This window comes from Notamacropus eugenii, chromosome 6 (assembly GCF_028372415.1).
Source record: "Notamacropus eugenii isolate mMacEug1 chromosome 6, mMacEug1.pri_v2, whole genome shotgun sequence".
Taxonomy (NCBI): Eukaryota; Metazoa; Chordata; class Mammalia; order Diprotodontia; family Macropodidae; genus Notamacropus; species Notamacropus eugenii.
Window position 1 is genome coordinate 59,203,387 of NC_092877.1, and position 20,328 is coordinate 59,223,714.

General features: G+C 42.6%; 1 protein-coding gene across 2 annotated transcripts in view; it reads right to left on the reverse strand.

The window, feature by feature from the left end:
* The window catches only part of MAN2B2 (mannosidase alpha class 2B member 2), a 79,634-nt gene extending 71,851 nt beyond the window's left edge, over positions 1-7,783 (reverse strand). Inside the window, exon 1 of one of the 2 annotated variants that reach the window (XM_072620177.1) lies at positions 7,538-7,783. In XM_072620177.1, coding sequence (XP_072476278.1) covers positions 7,538-7,690 — 153 coding nt within the window. In that variant the 5' untranslated portion in view covers positions 7,691-7,783. The remainder of the gene's footprint in view (positions 1-7,537) is intronic. The other variant, XM_072620178.1, reaches the window with a different exon arrangement.
* Between the last annotated feature and the right edge of the window lie 12,545 nt (positions 7,784-20,328).

Consider the following 20,328-nt stretch of genomic DNA (forward strand, 5'->3'; position numbering starts at 1 on the left):
TTCCTTCCCTCTCTCCCTCCTTCTCTTTCTTCCCAATGGGGGGGCGAGGGAGGTGGGAGGGAGAAAAACAATAAATGCTCGATGAGGGAGGTGGGAGGGAGAAAAACAATAAATGCTCGATGAGTGAAAAAAAAATTTAATAAAGAAAATAAACCAGGTTCAAGCCTGACTTCACAGAATACCTGCCATCTTTTGAGAATAGTTCCAAAAAATTAAGTCACTTTCCATTCCATGGCAAAAAAGCTGGAACTAGCAAAAGGCAGAGAGACAAGTCCCTGGAAAGGGCTTCTAGGGAGGGTGAGGATAACAATAGTAACAGTTCTCATCTCTGTAGCCTTTAAAGAGTTTTCCTTGGACTAATTGAGAAATAAGCAACGTAAGCTTGATTGCCCCATTTTACAGATGGGGAAATTGAAAGCGAGAGGCTAAGTGATTTAGAGATTATCAAATCTGAATGTCCCTCCTCCAAGTCCAGTGCTCTCTCCTGTACACATTCATTTATACACAGTGCTCAAAGTACTGTGGTCAGAGCTGGGGATTCAGAGATGTGTCCCAGCACCTACTCTCAAGGAGCTTACAATCTAATCGGGGGGAGGAAAGGTGAAAGAGGTGGAGAAAAGGAAAGCTTCATGAAGAATGTGCCTTTGAGCTGAGCCCTGAAGGGAGAGAATTCAAGAAGTGCAGGTGCGGGGTAGGGGGGCCAGGCATCCATTCCAGGCATGGAACACAGATAGGACAGGTAAGGATGGAAAAAAAGAAGCCAAGATGGGGAATAAGTAGTACAAATAAAGATAGGGAAACTAAATTGAAATCAGATTGTAAAAGACCTCTATTGCCTGAATTAGGAATTAATACTTTAATAATAATAATAATGATAATGATAATAGCAGCTAACATTTAGATAGTGCCCATTATATGCCAGACATTGTGCTAAGAGCTTTACAATTATTGCCTCACTTCATCCTCAAATCAGCCCTGAGAGAAAGGTACTATAATTATCTCCATTTTACAGATGAGGAAACTGAGGCAAAGGAGTGAAATGACTAGCCCAGGGTAGCTAGCATTAGACTTGGACTCAGGAAGACATGAGTTTAAAATCTGCCTCAGTAGCCATGTAACCCTGGGCAAGTCACTAAAACTCTCAGCCACAGCTTTCCCATCTGTAAAATGGGTACGATAATGATAGCACCTACTTCACAGGGTTGTTGTGAGGATCAAATAAGATAACAAATGCAAACCTTAAAATGCTACGTAAATGTTAGCCATTATTATTATTAGGAGGATAATACTTGCCCCACCTACTGCACAGGGAACTGACTGCACTGCAGGCCTCCCCAACTTTAAAGGGTTCCTCCCAACTGTGAACTCCACAGGGTCCTCACTGAGGGAGACAGGGCAGGCAGAGTTCAGAGAGCTGCTCGCTATTGTTGAAATGGGATCGTGTTTCTGGAAGGGCGTCTTTCAGGGCCCAGCTGGACTTGTTTGAAAGGCCTTATCTTCCCAGGGGGAAACTGGAAATTTCACAACACAGAAAAGGAAAAACAAAACAAAACCCTTTGGGATCTCTTTAGTCTCACTTGGCTTTTCTCCTCAATCTTATCACAAGTTGAAATGGGACCTATTAGAAAAGATACCACGAAAACTATACTAGGCTGGGAGCCAGGAGACCTGAGCTCTAGTCTTATAATGGCAGGATTTAGGACTAAATGAAACTAGAGATCATTTAAGTCAATTCCTTCGTCACTTTACAGTTGAAGAAACTGAAGCCAGGGAAGGTAAGGGATTTGTCCAAGGTCATTTAAGGAGTAAGAAGTAGAGTCAGAATTTGAATCCAGGTTTTCTAGATCCGAATCTGCTGCTCTTCTTCTGTGGTCTCAAAGTCACATGTGTTACACTGGAGCACCTAGAGAGTCACATGTGGCCTTGAGGCTGCAGTTTCCCCATCCAGTCCAAGGCATTTTGTGTAACCTTGAGAAAGTCAAATTCTCCATCAGATAACAAGGCCTATATCACTCACCTCACAGAAGAGCAGGGATGATCAAATAAAATAATGAAAGTGCTTTATATACATGCAGTACAATTTTCCATGAATACAATGTGTTATTAATTTCCAAAGAGGAGCTCTAAATACCTCCAAAGCTATGGCAGTCTCTCTGGAACAAGTAAGACTATAGTTTCCCAGAATGCCCACTTTAGAGAGGGACAACCTTTTTGTGAGTATAAATTCTGCTCTGTTGCCATGAAGGTCAATCAAATCAAGAAATATTTATTAAACATGTACTATGTATGGAGCATGATGCTAGACACTGAGAGAGATAGAAAGTTTGGATGGGTCAGGGTACTTGTTATCACAGAACTAACAGACTCGTGTAGGCATCAGATAGCAACACAACACACAACATTACAGTACTTGGAATAGAAGCAGCAAGCAGCAATGGATAAAATACTGGACTTGGAGTCAGCAAGGCCTGGGTTCACATCCTGACTTTCATATTTATTAGCTGTAAGTCACTTGAGTAAATCACTACATCTCAGTTTTGTTACCAGCAAAATGAGGGGGTTGGTTGGATTCAAAAGCCTCTCAGATCCTTTCCAGCTCTCACTTTGATGATTCTATTATCCTAAATTCATTCTTGCAATTCACAAGAAAAGGCATGTAAAGACAGATGTCATCAGAGAGAGGTAACTGCAAAGAAGCTGGGAGGTATCCAGAATGAGAAGGGGTGACAATGGAAAGTCTGCATGCTCCAAAGGACACCATTAAAGGTGACCAAGGGATGAAGAAGGCTCCCAGCAAGCTGGGTGTATTCTTTATGGCAAATTTACTGGAGGCCTAAAAGGATGGTCATAGAAGATACATGAGTGTGGCTGGGTTGCAATCTGCACTGTTGAAAGAAGTTTCCACATCAACGAGAAGGGATTCAACAAAGCAAGAGAGTACGTGCATTTGAGAGGTACAAAGTAAAGCACTATGTGAGATATGAGGGCAGAGGTTGTTATCAGTGAGAGAAAGATTTCTGAAGGAATGATCTTTAAGGGGAGCTTTAAATGACAGCTAAATTCAACAGATGTGTTCATCCTTCACTGCAGAAGAAGACTATGTCATCAGAGAGAATTGATGACATCACTTGCATTTGACCATGTTTTGAATGAGGGAGGGTTATGCAGGTCACCAGTCTCACTTTTCCTCCAGAGCCATCTGAATCCAGTGACCAGATATTCATCAGGATGACTGGAGATGACCCAGGAAGAGGCAATTGGGGTTAAGTGACTTGCCCAAGGTCACACAGCTCATGAGTGTCAAGTGTTTGAGGTGAGATTTGAACTCAGGTCCTCCTGATTCCTGCACTGGTGCTCTATCCACTGCACCACCTAGCTGCCCCTAAATTCAGCAGATAAAGATAAGGAAGAAAGGCATTTCAGGCACAGAAAACAACCTGAGAAAAAGTGGGAAGGAATGGAAGTAAACTATATGAAAGAGCCTCTCAAGGAAGGCCTTTGAAGAGATAAGACTGGAAGACACAGGAGGCCTTGAAAGCTAGGCCAAGGACTGTGAACTCAGCTTGGGGAGCAGCAGGGAGCTACTGAGGATTATTAGCCAGAAAACTCACATGACCAAAGCTCTAAGCCTGAAGGGGGTGATTCCATCAGTGTGTTAAAGGCTGCTATCAGCATGAAGAGTCACTCATACAGAAGACTTCTAGGGAGGTTACCGCAACAGCCTCCAAGGCCAGAGACAGGCTGAAGTGGGACAGTAAAATAATAACAGAGGGGAGGGATCATATAGAAGATCTTTTTAGAGATGGAATTAACAGGACCTGGTAACTTACTGGATGTGAAGGGTGAAGAGACAAAAATTACACCAGCATTATGAACATAAGAAGACTAGGTATATGCAGTGCCACAGAAAGAAACAGCTAAAGGTTGTGAAGATCAAATGAGATAACATGTACAGCACTTTGTAAACCTAAGATACATATATATATATAAACATATTATTAAACTAGAAGTGGAAGCAAGTTTAGGGAGAAAGACAATAAATTCAGTTTTGGATATCCAAGAATTGACATGCTAGAGGCAACTGGAGATCACAGGATAACAGATTTAAAGATGGGAGGAATTCCAAGAAAGTTAGTCCAATCTGATTCCCTCACAAATAAGGATGCTGAGGATTAGCTAGGGATGACCTGCCCAAGTTCACAGAGGCAGCACTAATAGGAGCAGAGCTGGGATCTGAAAGCAAGATCTCTGATGTCAAATCCTGACTTGTTTTGACTGTACCACATGGCCTCCGTATATGTTGGGAGCTCAGAGGGAAGGGCAGGGATATAGATTTGGGAGTTACCAGCATAGAAGTGGTGGCTAAAACCCATGGAGTGAACAAAATTACCAAGGAAGGCAGTGCAGACAGAAAGGGCTATGGAAAGTTACTAGGGGAACAACTGAATTAAGGAGTTGAGAAAGGGATGAGAAACTAGAAGTAGTTTCCTAGGGATTGTGAAGGACTAATTAGGGAGGAGAATGGGGAAGCTGTAGTATCTCTGAAGCTGAGGGGGTAGGGAGAATCCAGTAAAAGAACATAATCACATGTCAAAAGCAGAAGAGAATGAGGACTGAAGCCGGTCACTGGATCTGTTGATTAAGAGAACCCAAATGTATAGGGTCATGGCTCAATACAATAATAACAAGAGTTAGCTTTTACATAGCACTTTAAGGTTTGCAAAGCATTTTACATGCTATCTTACTGGAGGTGTTATTTCCATTTTACAGATGAGGAAACTGAGACTTGAGAGAGTTTAAGTGACTACTGTTTAAAGGTAGATTCTTCCTGATTCCAAGACCAGCTGCCCAGGAGCTATTCTGGTGCCATCAAGATACTAAAAGTATTTACAGGTTAGTCTCTGGATACATCTGTTATGTAGTGGGGGTGGGAGTGGAGTGATGGTTCTAGAAAACCATACAAAAATTGCACAGGATTAGTAGGCTGGAAAGGTTGTGACAGGCATTGGTGGAAGTAGTATTCACCCAATGGAAATCAAGAGATCCTTCTCTCATGCTTCAGCCTAGTATAGATAGAGAAGGCCTTGAGTTCTCAAAGGCTATGCCAGTAGACCACAAACTATGGTAAGTTCTACCAAAATTAAGACTTCAAGTAAAGATCCAATGAGAGTTAGCTTGTCGTTATCTGAGGGTTAGTCTAGCTAAAAGTGGCCAAGCTCATCACCGAAGGTCTGGTCACCAAGTAATGACTTTTTGTGAACACAGGAACACACTGTGTTCATCAATCAATCAACCATCTAGCATTTATTAAACATCTACCAAGTGCCAGACATGGAGAGGCTGTAATCTGCATTTCTGAACACAAATGAACAAAAAGGAATTACAGGTCCTTAGAGTATTAATTATAATGTGGATGATACCTAATACTTTTTCTAGCATAGCTACCTTATGAAGTAGAGGGTACAAGTACTAGTAGCCCCATTTGGCAGAAGAAGAAAATGAGGTCTAGTGAGATGAAATGATTTGCCCAGAATCATACAGGAAGTAAGAGGTAAAGTTGGATCCACAGAATTTAGAGCTGAAGGATATCTTAACACAGGATGTTAGAACTACAAAGGACCTTGGTTCACAGAATGTTGGAGATCAAAGGGTCTCTAAGCATCATCAAGGTGACCCTCTTCTTTTATAGGTAAGCCCCAGTAAAGCAAAGTCACTTGCCCAGGGTCACATAGGCATTAAGTGGCAAAGCTAAGACTCCAACCAAGATCTTTTAAATCCATATCTAGTGCTCCTTCCATGCTGTCTCCTACCACACAAGTCAGGGATGGAAACAGGGCATATCTAGTGCAAATGAACTCCTGGCCGAGGAAAATAAATTTATACACGTTAAACAAGTAGAGAACAAATCAAACTGGGTAATATAATCCAGTTTTAAATTGTGAAGAGCACAGAGAAAGGAAAATTTCAGTGTGGTATGTTGGCAAGAATAATGGGAGTCATAGGACCTGGGTTGGAATCCTGGACCTCAGTGAACTTAACCTCACTGGACTTGTTTTTCATCTGTAAAATGGGAGAGTTGGACTGGATGATTTCCAACATGCCTTCCAGCTACAAATCCATGAGCAGTGAAGGAAAGTTTCCCAAAAGAGGTAGATGCAAGTGAGACAGCCTAACGCAGTGGAGTTAGGAGACCAAGTCTGAACCCCAATTTTCCCATAACTCACTGTGCGACCTTGGACAACTCATTTCACATCTCTGGGACTCAGTTTTTCTCATCTGTTCATCAAAGGTCTTAGACTGGGGGATCTCTCAGGGCCCTTCCAAGGTTTGATTCTATGGGACACCTCAATCCTCCCTGACAAATCTAAAAGCACCAGAAATCTTTCAGGTGATTCTAGACAAATATGCTAAGCCCCCTAGGACTGCTTTAAAACCAACAGAATCACCTGCAGCCAAGTCTGGGCCAACCCCCTAACTCCCACGAAGTCACTTTTGAATGTGTGTTGGTTAGACTTTGGAAAATTCACTCTAGTAGCCCTTCAATGACCTTCTAAATTCCCAATCTTTTGGCTAAGGACTGGGTGCCCTTGGGGAAGCGACTATTTTGAGTTTCCACAACACCCCAACCCAAACTGCCAACTGGGGTATATCCTATTTCAGGCATAGGAGATTCTACAACCATCTCCTTTAAGAGCTAGAGGAACCCTTAGATAATCTCATTCTAATCCCTTTACTTTACATAGATGGAAAATGAGACTGGGGAGAAGAGAACCGTCCAAGGTCATACAACCAAGAAGTGGTCCAAAGTCCAAGGTTCTGTCCATTCCACCCCATGTCTGACTATATTCTGGCCAGTTCCTGACCACTCATTTTGACTTTCTTGGTGGGGTGGGTGTGCTGGTCCCTTCGGTGCTACAGACTGGACCAGAATAAAAGACCCTAAAGGGGCTTCCATCCTGAACAGTTCAAAATTCCTCATGCAGGGCTGTTTCTGGTAGACTTAGTTCTCCACAGCAATGCAAGGACCTAAAATATTCCCAAAGGACTCTTGATGCAAAATGCCTTCCACATCCAGGAATTGGAACGCACAATGAAGCAGACTATTTTCCCTTGTGTTATGTTTTGTTTTGATTTTTCTCATGGGTTTTTCCATTCTTTTTAATTCTTCTACGCAACAGGACTAATGTGAAAATGTGTTTAATAAGAATGTAATAAGATTGCATGCCACCTCGGGGAAGGAGGGGGAGAAAATCTAAGACTCTGGAAGTGACTGTAGAAACCTGAAAACAAATTAACTAAAAACCACAAAATTCCTCCTGCAGGAGAAGGGAGCGGCACCTCGGAGAGCGCTCCTTTGGTTTGGGTGCCCCAGTTCGGAGGCTTCCGGGAGCGCCGTCCTCCACTCTCCTGGGACCCTGAGGGCAGCCGGACTGTGAGATCTGCCCCCCCCAAACCTCGGGCTGCCCCCTGTGGCACATCTGGCTCCCGCAGCCTTTAGCCCTCCGGCACACCCCCGCAGGGGCGCGCTTCCCCCTACCTGGACCGTGTAGACCCAGCCTACGTCCATGTGGCTGTGAGGCACCACGAAGGCCCTCAGACCGCCGGGCGTGCGGCCTCGGAGGCCGGTGGCTCGCGACAGCAGCCACAGGGGCAGGAGCCACAGGGGCAGCAGCCAGGCCGGCAGCCTCATCCTGGCCTGACCAGACGCTTCCAGCTCCGAGTTTAGCCCAGGCGGATCCCAGGCTCCCGGACTTCCGTACCCGCCCCCTCTCACCCCTCCCTTCCCCCCAGGGGGAGGGGGAATGCGGCTACGGCGAGCCAGAGAGGACATGCCGCTCCGAGGAGGCCGCATGCGCGCTCCCCTCCCTCAGCCCTGAGGGGCGGGGAAAGAAGAGTCTATTAATTGTGTAATTAATAGTGTATACGGTGTCTAATTGGCTCATGCAGTTAATTACAATGAATAGTCTTCCAAGGACTGCGGAGTCGGGGGAGGAGGAGGGGCCTTTCTTTGACAGCGGGAGCGGGCCGCGTCGCTACCATGGAGAGTTCACCGTGCAGCGCACGTGGCTCGGGAGGCTGCGCAGACCCGCGCCCGTCAGCGCCGAGGACACTGAGGCTGCGCAGACCCGCTCCCGTCAGCGCCGAGGACACTGAGGCTGCGCAGAGGGAGCGGGGCTGCACGCGCTGCCTAGGCTGGACTTCGCCGGGCTTCTGGAGGGGGAGGGGCACTCCTGGTCCAGCGCTCTCTCACGGAGCCATCTGGCTGCCTTAGCTGCGCGCTCTGGGGGAGCCGCTGCACCCCTTCTAAGAATCTCGGGTTTTCTAGGCATAGAATAAAATGCAGAGGATTACAAAGGAAACCAAAGGTTAGTGAAAATAAAGCTGGAGTTTTTGCCCCATCCAAGTCCTGGAACCTCTTGAAATCTGGGAACCCCCCCCCCCCGGTAAGAATCCCCCAGCTAGCCCAACTCTCCCCTTTTACAGGTGAGGAAACTAAGTCAGGGGGAGCCTACGTGGCATACGCTAGTCACAGAGCTAGTGAGAGGAAGCCAGGTGGTACAGTGGGTAGTGCTGAGTTCAAATGTGACCCCAGACACCTAGAGCTGTGGGATCCTGAGCAAGTCACCACTTGGGTCTGCCTCAATCCTCATCTGTAAAGTGGGGAAAATTATAGTACCCGCCCCTGAGGATCCAATAATGTTCATAAAGTCCTTTGCAAAGTTTTTAAAAATATAATTTTATTTCATTAAATTTCCCAATTATATGTAAAAAATTTTTAGCAATAGTTTTAAAAAGTGTTGAGTTCCAAATTTTCTCCCTCCCACCTGCCTCGTCTCCTGTCCTTGAGAAGGCAAGCGATATATAAAGTGATGCAAAACATATTTCCACATTAGCCATGTTACAGAAGAAAACACACACACCCACACAAGAAAAATAAAGTAAAAAACTGCTTCAATCTGCGTGCAGAGTTCATGAGTTGTCTCTCAGGACGGTGGATATCATTTTTCATCCTGGGTCCTTTGAAATTGTCTTAATCAGAGAAGCTAAGTGTTTCACAGTTAATCATCTTTATAATCATTGTACAATGATCTGGTTCCACTCACTTCACTTTGCATCAGTTCATATAAATCTTGCCAAGTTTTTCTAAAACCATCCTGCTTGTCGTTTCCTGTAGAAGTGGTCTGCAAGTCTTAAAGTGCTGTAAAGATGTTATTATTTCATAACAATACTTTACACACAGTAAGGACTTACTAAATGTTTGTTGAAGTTACTGAGTGAGGATTTGAACCTAGGTCTTCTGACCTTTCCATATCTCCTCTTTTGCTTTCAGTTTCCTCACCTGTAAAATAAGGGGATTGGACAAGATTGTCTCTAACCTTCCATCAAGCACTAAATCTTATGAGAAAAAGTTGACAGTAGAGACCATCCAGATCCTAGGTCTTTTGGGGGGGTGGGATACACTCTGTCTTGAAGGCTATAGGGCTTCAGAAGTTTCTGGTTTTGTGTTTGAGAATTTGACATCTTATCCCAAAATTGGCATCCTTATCCTATGGGCAGGGCTGTGGTTTCTTCTTTACAGTTTCATTTATTGCCATGTTAAAGAAATATTAATTTGATGCTCCTTGCATGTAGATTCCCAGAAGAGACTCTGTGGGGAGTCTGAAAATTTGAAATAAATCACTGAATTGGAGGTTAGAAAACCTGGTTAATCCCACTTCTGCTACTTACTAGCTGTGGAACTTGGGCATTAAATTATTTTACCTTTCTGGGCCTCAGTCTCCTCATCTCTCTAAAGGGAATAATAATGTAGGGTATCCAAAAGGAATTTTATATATATATATATGGTGTCTTATGCTTTACTACTTTTTATAAAGGACTTTAATAACAATAGTTAACATTTATATAGTGCTCAAAGATTTGCAATGCACAAAAGAACTTATTTGATCTTCACAACAGCTTTGTGAGGGAGATGCTACCATTATCCCCATTTTAAAAATGGGGAAATTGAGATGAAGAACAGTCATATGACTTATCCAGGGTCACCCATCTAATAAGTGTCTGAGGCAGGATTTAAACTCTGGTCTTCTTGGCTCGAACTCCAGCACTTTATCCTCTAGGACATCTTGCTGTCTAATGCTTTTCTATACATTAATTCATTTTATTCTTATAACAGTCATGTGAGACAAGAACTGGGTATTGTTATCCAGTAGCAGAATGTGAAGCAGGTAGTTCAGGCATTTTACAGACTAGATCATTAAAGCTAACCGAGAAGTTAAATAACTTGCTTATGATCACAGAGCTAGTGTCAGAGGTAGGAATCAAACCCAAGTCTGTCCTGAATCCATGTTCAGAGCTCTTCTACATCACCCAGCTTTTCAAATACTAGGTATATAGAGACAATCAGACAAACAGTCAATGCAAATATTTTTCAACAATGTTTACAATTGCACAAAGGGAAATAAACCTACATGAACTAGAGCCTGATCTAGTCCCTTTGACTGAATCCAAACTTTAGAGGACAAATCCCTTTAATAAAAGGATTTGTTCTGTAAAACTTGGTATTAGTCAAAAGGCAGCACTCAAGGACCTAGAAGACCACATGTGGCCTTGAGGTTGCAGGTTCCCCACCCCTGAATTAGATGATAATGATTTTTTTTTTTAAAAAAAGACCACACATTTAAGCAACAATTTCGAGTTTAGAAAGCATTTTCCTCACAATAATCCTGATAAGTAGACTTTGAAAGTATTGCCTCCATTCTACAAAAGAGAAGACTGAAGTTCAGGCATGTAAAGTGAGTTGCTCAGGGTCATAATGATAGCAAATATCTGAGGTGAAATATGAACCCAGGTCTCCTAATTCCTGAGTCCAGCCCTCTTTCTTACACCTCCTTTCTCTGAATTGCAAAAGTACCATTCCCAATTGAATGTTTTAAAACACACATCATATTGGTTTTTCATGTCTGGCTATAATGAACCCCACCTGCATTTGGCTATAATATTTCAGCTTGATGTCACTTCTTGTGCTGTAAAAGATGCCATAGCTTCCCCTTAAAACACTGCCATCTCTTGTATCTATCATCTACTACCGAGGCAGCTACACAGATGGCCCTTTCTGATGACATGTGACCTTGACTCCTTGCCACAAATTCTTGGAAGGACATCTAATCACCAGTACTAAGGCCTCATTCCCTGCATTTAGTAGCAAAGGCAACAGACTTCTCGTTGGCTCTCTGTCTTCCCTGTCAACTTGCATTCATTCTCCCCCTTCATTCATTTCTTCAGCCCTAATGAGTTGTTTTCTTTGGGTTTAAGGAGCTGTTCGGTCAGGTGGTTTTCAAAATATCTTTTGAGTAGCAATTTTATTTTCATCTGGTTTTTGTATTTTGTTTTTAAGACTGTCAATGAAAAGAGCATGGTATACACAAGTAGACTGTAGCACATTACTGAGGATTTGTAAAGAAGGGGCAGCAAAGGTATAGAGCTGGGAAGGACCTTAGGAAATAGAATGCCAGAAATGCAGCGAAATTTAGAAGGCATTTATTTCAACTCTTCTATTTTTATAAATGAGGAAAATGAGATTCATAAAGATTAAATGACTTGCCCAAAATCATACAACTAGTAAATTAGAGCCAAGATTCAAGCCTATGCACTCACTGTATCCTGAGATGCAATACAGTATTTTTCCTAGTTCACTGTGACACTAAAGACACATAGATCTGTATATTATGTATATATACACATATGTATATATGTGTGTATGTGTATGACCTGAGTCCAAATTCTGCCTCAGACACTTATTAACTGGTTGACCCTGGGCAAATCACTAACCTCTATTTACCTTATTTTCCTTACCTGTAAAATATTAATATTTTAATATCATTAATATTAATAAAGGCTCTTAATGCTATTAATGGATAATTAGTGGCTATTAATAACATTAGCAATTAATTAACAGTTAATAATTAATAATAAGTTAATAATAGCAACCTCCCAGGGTTGTTGTAAGCATCAAATGAAATATTAATTGCAAAGCATTTAGCATAGTGCCTTGTACATAAGAGCTATTTTACATTAGCTATTGTAATATATGTGTATGTATGTGTATATAATGTGTATATGTATATATATGCATACACACATACATATGTTTGAGATGGGTTAGTCATGGAGTTAGATTGCCATGGAATGTTAACACCAGAATAACTGATCACTAGTAATAATAACTGGCATTTATACAAAACTTTAAGATTTGCAAAGTCCTTTGCAAGCAAAAGTGTCCCAAAAGTCTTAGTGCAATTTTAAACTGTTGAAGCTTTCAACTGCACTAAGACTTTTGGGACACTCTGCATGTTAATTCATTTGATTCTTTCAACAAACCTGCGTGGTAGGCTCTCTCATTATCCCAGCTTTACAGATGAGCGAACTGAGTCTGAGACCAAATGACTTTCCCAGGGTTACCCAGCTACTAAATGTCTGAGGCAGGATTTGAATTTAGGTCTTCCTGTTGCCAAGTCCAACATTCTACTCACTATGCTACCACAAGTATTCATAAAACATTAAAGGAACTGATGGATGGCTTCTAATGCCTTTGGTAGATACTCTGTGGAATACTTACAGGTATGGACAAGAATTAGACAGACTGGAAAGGTTATGGAAGGGTTATCATCACACTTGTTGAGGGTGGACCCACACCCATGAGTATAAGACTAATGATGAAATGGTGCAAGCCAGAAATGACAGACAAGGGTTCCAGCAGCACTGGGTGGGGAAGTGCACTGCCACTCACTCCCCATTGCCAGATGCTGTCACTGAGGCTGACCCTAGTTAGCAAGCTGCTGATGGAGCAATCAGAGATTACTTCAGCTCTTAAGAGTCTCTACTTCTTCACTCCTCCTAGGGTGATGGAGTTGAAGTTGATGGGCAGTCCTCAACAACTGGAATAATAAGGACTCCTATTTCTATGGCATGGACAAAGTCCTTTCATCTAACCAAGATGTGAGGTAGGGAGCATAATTAGAATCATTCTCATTTTCTGCATGAGGAAAATGGAGCTTGGAGGCAGTCAGATCCATAACTATCAATTCTGGCACTTGGGGGAAGCATCATGGAAATCACCCTCAAATCAATAAGAAAAGGGGAAAGGGAGAGCCCTCAGACCTCAAAATCTGAGGTGGAGGGGTAGGGAGAAGAGAAGGTAGGTGGAAGAAGACCCCAGCGGACAGAAACTCTGATGGGTAGGCCAGGTTGAAGCTTGCCAACAAAGAGAGAGAGAGCAGTGAAGGGCGAGGCCACCTGGAGAGAAAGCAGACCATCTGGTCACTTTCCATTTTCACTTGCTAAATAGGTGCTAAGTTTTGTTTTCCTACCTGCTAAAAGGAATACAAATGATGTCTCTGGACTTTAAGTTTCTGTATCTTTGGGAAAATCTAGAGTTGTCTTGACTTACAGTTCTGGGTGAATTTAACCAAGGTCATATAGGAAGTATCAGAGCTAGGATTTGAAGCCAGGTGCCCTGTCTCCAAGCCCGGGGCTCTTTCTGCTATATTACAGTATGTTATACATGCCCATCTAGAGTACAGACAGGGCACTGGATGACTCCCAGGCCCTGATAAGGACCTAAAACTGAGACCTGTTAAAGACCTTAGCTTAAAAAGGCCAAGATCTCCCAGCGCATCAGGGGCCATCATCAGTTGTCCCAATCTCTATCTAGCCACTGGACCCAGATGGCCCGGGAGGAGAAAGTAAGGCGGGTGACTTTGCACAGCCCTCTCTCACTTAAATCCAATTCACTTGCATGTCCTGATGTCATGATTCTCTTCGAGAACAAAGGACAAGCAACAGAACGATATATCTGTAACTTTCTTACCATGGGAGTTAGAAACTATTACCCAAAGAATATTTTGTTTTATTTTTGGAATAGAACATTTCAAGGATTTCCTTCTGTAGAAGTTCTTAACTTGGGGTGCATGAATTTTTTTAAAAATAATTTTTTGATAATTTAATTCACTGTTTTAAAGTGGTTTCGTTTGTAATCCTGTGTATTTTACTTTAAGAATTTAGAAACATAATTCTGAGGAGTCCATAGGCTTCACCAGCCTGTCATGAGGGTCCATGCCTCAAAAAAAGCTGAGAATGCCTGCTATAGGTGCACCTCCCCCATAACAGCAAAATGTTGCCTGGCCTACTCCACAGAGGGAGCCCAAGGCTAATTACAGTCTGTGACTGATTACAGTGTCCCCATGTAGCAATTGTCTTTGGAAACATTAATTTACAACTCAAGAGATTAGATTTCTTGGCAAACAATCAAAATAGCTTGGAGTCATAGAACATCAAAGCTAAAAGACACCTCATTTAGAACATAAAATGTGAGAGCCAGACCCATATAGAAAACACAACGTAGAACACAGAATGGGAGATACCTAAGAAAGCTTAGAACATAGAATGTTGGAGATAAGGGATCTTTGAATGTGGAATTTTAGAGCTAGAAGAGATCTAAGAATAGTTCTTACTCTTTTTTTATATCCTAGAACCCTTTGGCTGTCTGGTGAAGCCTACAGACCCCTTCTCAGAATGTTTTTAAATGCATAAAATAAAATACATAGGACTACAAAGGAAACCAGTTCTCTTGAAATACAGTTTTCATAATATTAAGAAAACAACCAAAATCTTATAAAAGTGAATGTTGAAAATGAATCTTTACATGTAATTGGAAAAAAATTAAAATACTATGAAGTGGAAAAAGAAAAAAGAAAACAAGTTCCTAGCTCCTAGGTTAAGAATCTGTATCTTAGATTCAAAATACAAAATATCAGAGATGAATGGCACCATGGAGTTTATCAAGTTCAGTTCTTTCATTTTATAGAGCTTCTGTAAATTGAGCCCAGAGAAGGAAATTATCTTACTCAAGATCATACAGATAGTGCCAGAATAAAAGCAAGATACTCGAATTATTATTAAGATGATACAGTGCTTTAAAGTTTACAAAGCTTGTTCTTTACAACAACCCTGTGAGGCAAGTAGTGTGGATATTATTATTATACCCATTTTACAGATGAGGAACCTGAGGGTAAGACATGAAGTGACTTGCCCATAGACACCCTAGTAAGTGGTAGAGGATGTATTTCAACTTGTCTTCCTGAATCCAAGTCCAGTGCTAGCCCAGCTTAGCCCAGTGCTTTTTTCCATGGCAAAGATTCCTGTTTTCCTGTTCTCATTATAATAAGCATCTCTTGTCTTCTTCTTGAGAACAGATGTCACACACACAGCCTCAATGCAGAACCTTGGCCCTGGGACTTGACCACTGCAGACGAAGCCCCACCTGCTAAGCTGGGAAATGGCCAGTCGAAAATGATACAAATTGGACACATTCTCCCCCATACAGCTCATGACGTATGTTTTCCGGACTCATCCCAAGTTAGAGTAAAGCTGGGGCAGAAAACCAAATCTACTGACTCTGTGAAATGAGGACATGTCTTTTCATCTCTAAGCACCAGCCCTTTGGTATTTCTTGTATTTTTATTCAAATTGGGAACATTAGTGTTGCATTTAATTTGGAAGAAAAGCCAATTTGGCAGAGTCTCCCTCTGACAGCACTCAGTACTAGTAACCTAAGTAACATCACTAAAAAAAAACCTAATATAGTATCCTAGTAGAGAGACTGCCAAAACATAGTTCTGGCAAGAAATGTAATTCTCTTTATTGTAGTTTCCCCCTACTTCCCACCAACCTCACTCAGTTGTCTTTTCCCTCAAAAACGCTTGGCCCCATTAAAAGTTTTAACCCATAAGTCCTAGCTTTTATTTCTCTTCTTCCCATTAGGGTAGAAAATACCCACAGTATTTTCTTTCTTTCTTGCTTGACTCAAACAGTTCAGGAATTCTACTCACTTTACACCTCTAGACTCCCTTCACTACCCCCCCCCCCTTTCCTCCCATCTTTTTCTATGCTAACCTTCTACTTCATTGAAAATTAGAACAACTTAAGGAGACTTTTTTTTTGGAAAGTAGGATTATTAATAATAACAAAAACCATTTCTAGATCACCTCAAAGTCGACAAAATGATTCCTTTACAACAGTTCTTCATGGTAGGGGGTGCACATATTAATCACTACTTTACAGATGAAGAAACTGAGGCCCAAAGAGGTGATATAATTTGGCCAATGTCAAACAGACAGGGTCAGTAAGAGTTGGGACAGAACCCAACACCATTGTTTCTATATCCAGTAATCTTTCCACTATACCAGGCTGCTTACAGATTCATTCACTCAACGCAGCCTTGATAAGTACAGACCAGTTATCCTGCTATCTGGGGAGTGCAAAGATAAATAAGATACATTTTCTGAATATACAATCTAGTTTTTTTCTGTTGTCTTGAAACTTGTGATTTTAATCTATTAGAGGCAACTAGGTGGTACAGTGGATAGAACAGAGGGTCTGGAGTCAGCAAGATGTGAATACAAATCTGGCTTCTGACACTAGCTGTGTGACTGCCTCAGTTTCCTTATCAGTAAAATGGGAATAATAAGTACCTACCTTTCAGGGTGGTTTGAGGATTAAAGGAGATTATCTGCAAAGTGCATAGCACAGTGCCTGGCACATAGTAGGTACTATATAGTCATTGCTATTATTTTTGTTAATTATTATTGTTATTTTTGTTCTAGAAAAGGACCATGACATCAGAGAGATGATGCCATGACATGCAGGTGAATTGGATTTAAGTGAGGGAGGGCTGTGCAAAGTCAGCAGCCTCACTTTCTCCTTCAGAGTCACCTGGGTCCAGTGGTGAGATATAGATCCGGATGACTAGAGAGAGCCCTGGATGCAGTAGGACACCTTAACCTTTTTAAAGATTTTTAAGAGGTCTCAGTTTGATAGTGGCAAAGCTCATTCAGTGATTAAGGATAGGTAAGGTATGAGGCAGAAAATGGTCTCTTTTACCTAGAAAAAAAAAATCTGTCTGGGAGGAGAAGCACCTCAGGGTTTCTGGCCAAAACAGAAACAATTGCTATTTACATTCACACTGAGCCAATCCCTGATTAATTATTATCTATATAGTGAACTCCCTAGCTAAGATCAGCAATTCATGGTCTTGCCTGGGACTGAGAGATTAAGAGGTCTTCCCAGAATCACACAGTACTTGTAAATAAAAGGAGGTGGATTTTTCTCCAGGTTTTCCTAGGTCCTAAAGCTACCATACCAAGCTACTTTTACAATCTAGTAAAGAAATAATAACAATTTACCCTGATATAGCATAAGGCTTACAAAGGCATGAGGGCAGGAGAAGAAAATAGGAAGTTTTGGTAGTGCAGTGGACATCACTGTTTGACTAGAGCATAAGGTCAAGAAAAAGGAAGCTTGAGGTTAGAACATAGTTGGGGGAAGGCTTTGAATACCAGGCCAAAGACTCTTAAACCATTTTAACAAAAGTGAGAAGTGGGAAGTCATTTTGAGTCAAAGAGTGAGAAGACCAGAAACGTGCATGTTAGGATTGTTATTATTTGGGCAACAGTGTGTAGGATAGTTTGGAGGAGAAGAGGAAGAGAGAAAGTTAACTGTACCATTGAGAATTTGCCTTTAGGGAGTGGGAAAGGGGACCACTGGCCAAAGAGGTTGAGAAAGTCAGGAAAGCAAAAGCCAAGGGAGTGAAGAATTTCAAGAAAGAGGGAGTAGAACAATGACAAATCAATCCATCAACCAACAAACTAGCATTTCTTAATAGTTTATCATGTGCACATAATAAACATATGCTAAGTGCCGATGAGATAGAGAAAAAGCAAAAATAATTCCTACCCTCAAGAAGCTTATATTCTAATGAAGGAGACAAATAAATACAGAGCAGATGGAAGATAGCCTTAGAGGAGAAGGCCTTAGTAGGAAGTGGGGGAGGTAGACACAGGAGAGAGATAAAGGAGTTTAAGGCCTGGGATCCACTAGAACCTTGGAGTTGGTGATTAGTCATTTTGAGAGCCACTTTAATAGAGTGATCTGGAGGAAACCAGATTGTTACTGTGACCCAAATCTTTATGCCCAAATTGCCAATTTGCTTATGCTGAGGTCCATCCTCTTCCTATTTTCAGACTAAGTTGTTGGCTGATGAAAAACAAGATATTGTAAATGCTGTTATTTCCCTCCCTCTTTACCCCAGGACTGCTTTGAGAATGTAGTAGCAAGGTCCTTTGTCTATTTGAAGAAATGACTCCATCAGAGTCTACCCTGGGAAAACAAAAATTAATAAATATAGAAATTAATAATAGTTGGCTTTAATAATTAATTACATATGATCAATATAAGCAACAATTAATTAATTACCTAATCTCATTAGATCCTCAGTGGTTTGTTTCTTTTGCCCTCTTGTCTCAGGTACCTAAGTGCCCTCTTATTCTCTGCTCTCTTCACCTTCCCCCATCAAAACTTACTCAAAAGCCCAAGTTGGGCATACTTTGGAGGCAAAGGGACGTAATGGGAAAACCTTGCTCTTAGAGTCCAAAGAAGGCCTGAACTTGCAGCTGCAATGATCAGTCACTAACTCTGTGACATTATACAAGTCACTCAACCTCTGGCCTCAGTTTTGTCATCTGGAAAATTAGAACAATAATATCTACCTACTCACCCAACCACCCACATCCCTACTTCCCAGGGCTGTAATGAAGGTGTTTTGTTCAAGGGCTGCAGAGATGAGCTCTCCTTGGAAAGACTCTGAGAAGCCAATTTTCACAGAGGTGAAGACATAACTGATTTACTTCTCAAAGGCATTTACATTTTAAAAGAGGACAAATGCTCTGCTTCATTTCAAAGAAAAAAAATCTGATAGAATAACAGTTCTGGTGGAATTTCAGTCATCTAGGAGGCAGTGGTGAGGATGTTTTATCAGGGGGCAGGAGGCCCTTCCAGCCACCTTATAGTCACTTAAAATAAAGGAGACAGCCCTGGAATTAGGCAGAGGAGAAACTAGGCTTGGATCCTGGTTTGGGAGTTTGCTGCATGTTTGATTTTGGATCCCTCTCAATCTGTTTCCTTATCTTAAAATATTTGGATTTGGTGTTCCCTTCCAGCTCAAAATTCCGTGGTCCTAATAAACAAATGTAGCCAAGGACCTTTCCCCTTTTTCTCCCCAAGTCATCATGGATCCTCTTCCTTCTGATGCTCCGTCTCTCTTTCCTTCCATTGCCTAACCCTCCTCCCGGCACTGGAGCTTTCTGAAAAACTTGGTGTGCACCATACCTGCTTTCCTCAGCAAGCAGCCCAACATGGATATGAAACAAATTCTCCTGCCCCGGGATCATTCCTGGCATTCCTATCTTGTCTGCCCCCTCTCTCTGCTCCCAGAACTCTGTGAGCCAGCCCTACACGATGAGTCAGGGAAAGAGGGAAGAAGGGGCTCTTTATTAGACAGCCTTAGATAACACATGGGAGGTAATATCCTCCCCTGTCATGCACCCCGAGGTCAGAAGAAAGATTCCCTCCGTTTCTCTCTTTCTTAAGGAACTTGAGCCAGAGAAATCAGACTCATCAAAACAAACACGTGGGCCAGAGTGGCATAGGGTACCCATTTCTGTGAAAGTTGCCAACCAGGTGCAGAAGATTTTAAACACTAAGCCATCTCCCCATAACTTAAGTCTAGGAAGGAAGAAAAGAATCCTTCCGGGGCTTGAGAGCTGGAAAGGTTCACCTCTTTTTACCGAGGCACAACCTGACTCCGCAAGACAGGGAGTCGAATCCAGGTCCTCTGACTTTAAAGCCAGGGTTCGTTTTCCTACCTCCCTTTGCTTCCTGACCCCAAGATGCCCTGCTAGCTTTCGGCTACTTGTCATTCCTTCTCCACACTCCTAGTTGGCAGAAGAGGGGATAAGGGCAGGGGGCGGCGGAGTGATGATCTTCGGGGTCCCTAGTTTTATTTCTCCCCAGGGGAGAGGTCATGGAAGGGTCGCTTTCGCCCCCTTCCCCCGCCCTGACTCTCCTGAGATCCGAATGGGTACACAACCATCCATCCACCTGTTGGGGCTTGGCTCGAGCTAAGAATGACAGCGAGCAGAACCTTGGAGACCCCAGGCAGGCGCCCAGGCTCCCTCCCCGCCCTCCGGGCGGAGCCCGAGCTGGAGTGGAGCCGCCTTCCCTGCCTCCAGCCTTCCCCGCCCTCCTCCGCTTCCTCCCCCGGGCAGCTGCTTAGGTCTGCGCTGCCCGCCTGTACCACCCAGCTCTGCCGGGAGGAGAGGAGGGAGGAGGACGCGGAGGAGAGGGGGAAAGCTAGGAGGAGGAAGGAGAGGGCCAAAGCTGGGAGGAGGTGGGGTGGAGGAGGAGGAGGAGGGTGAGGGCTGCCAGGAGGAGGGA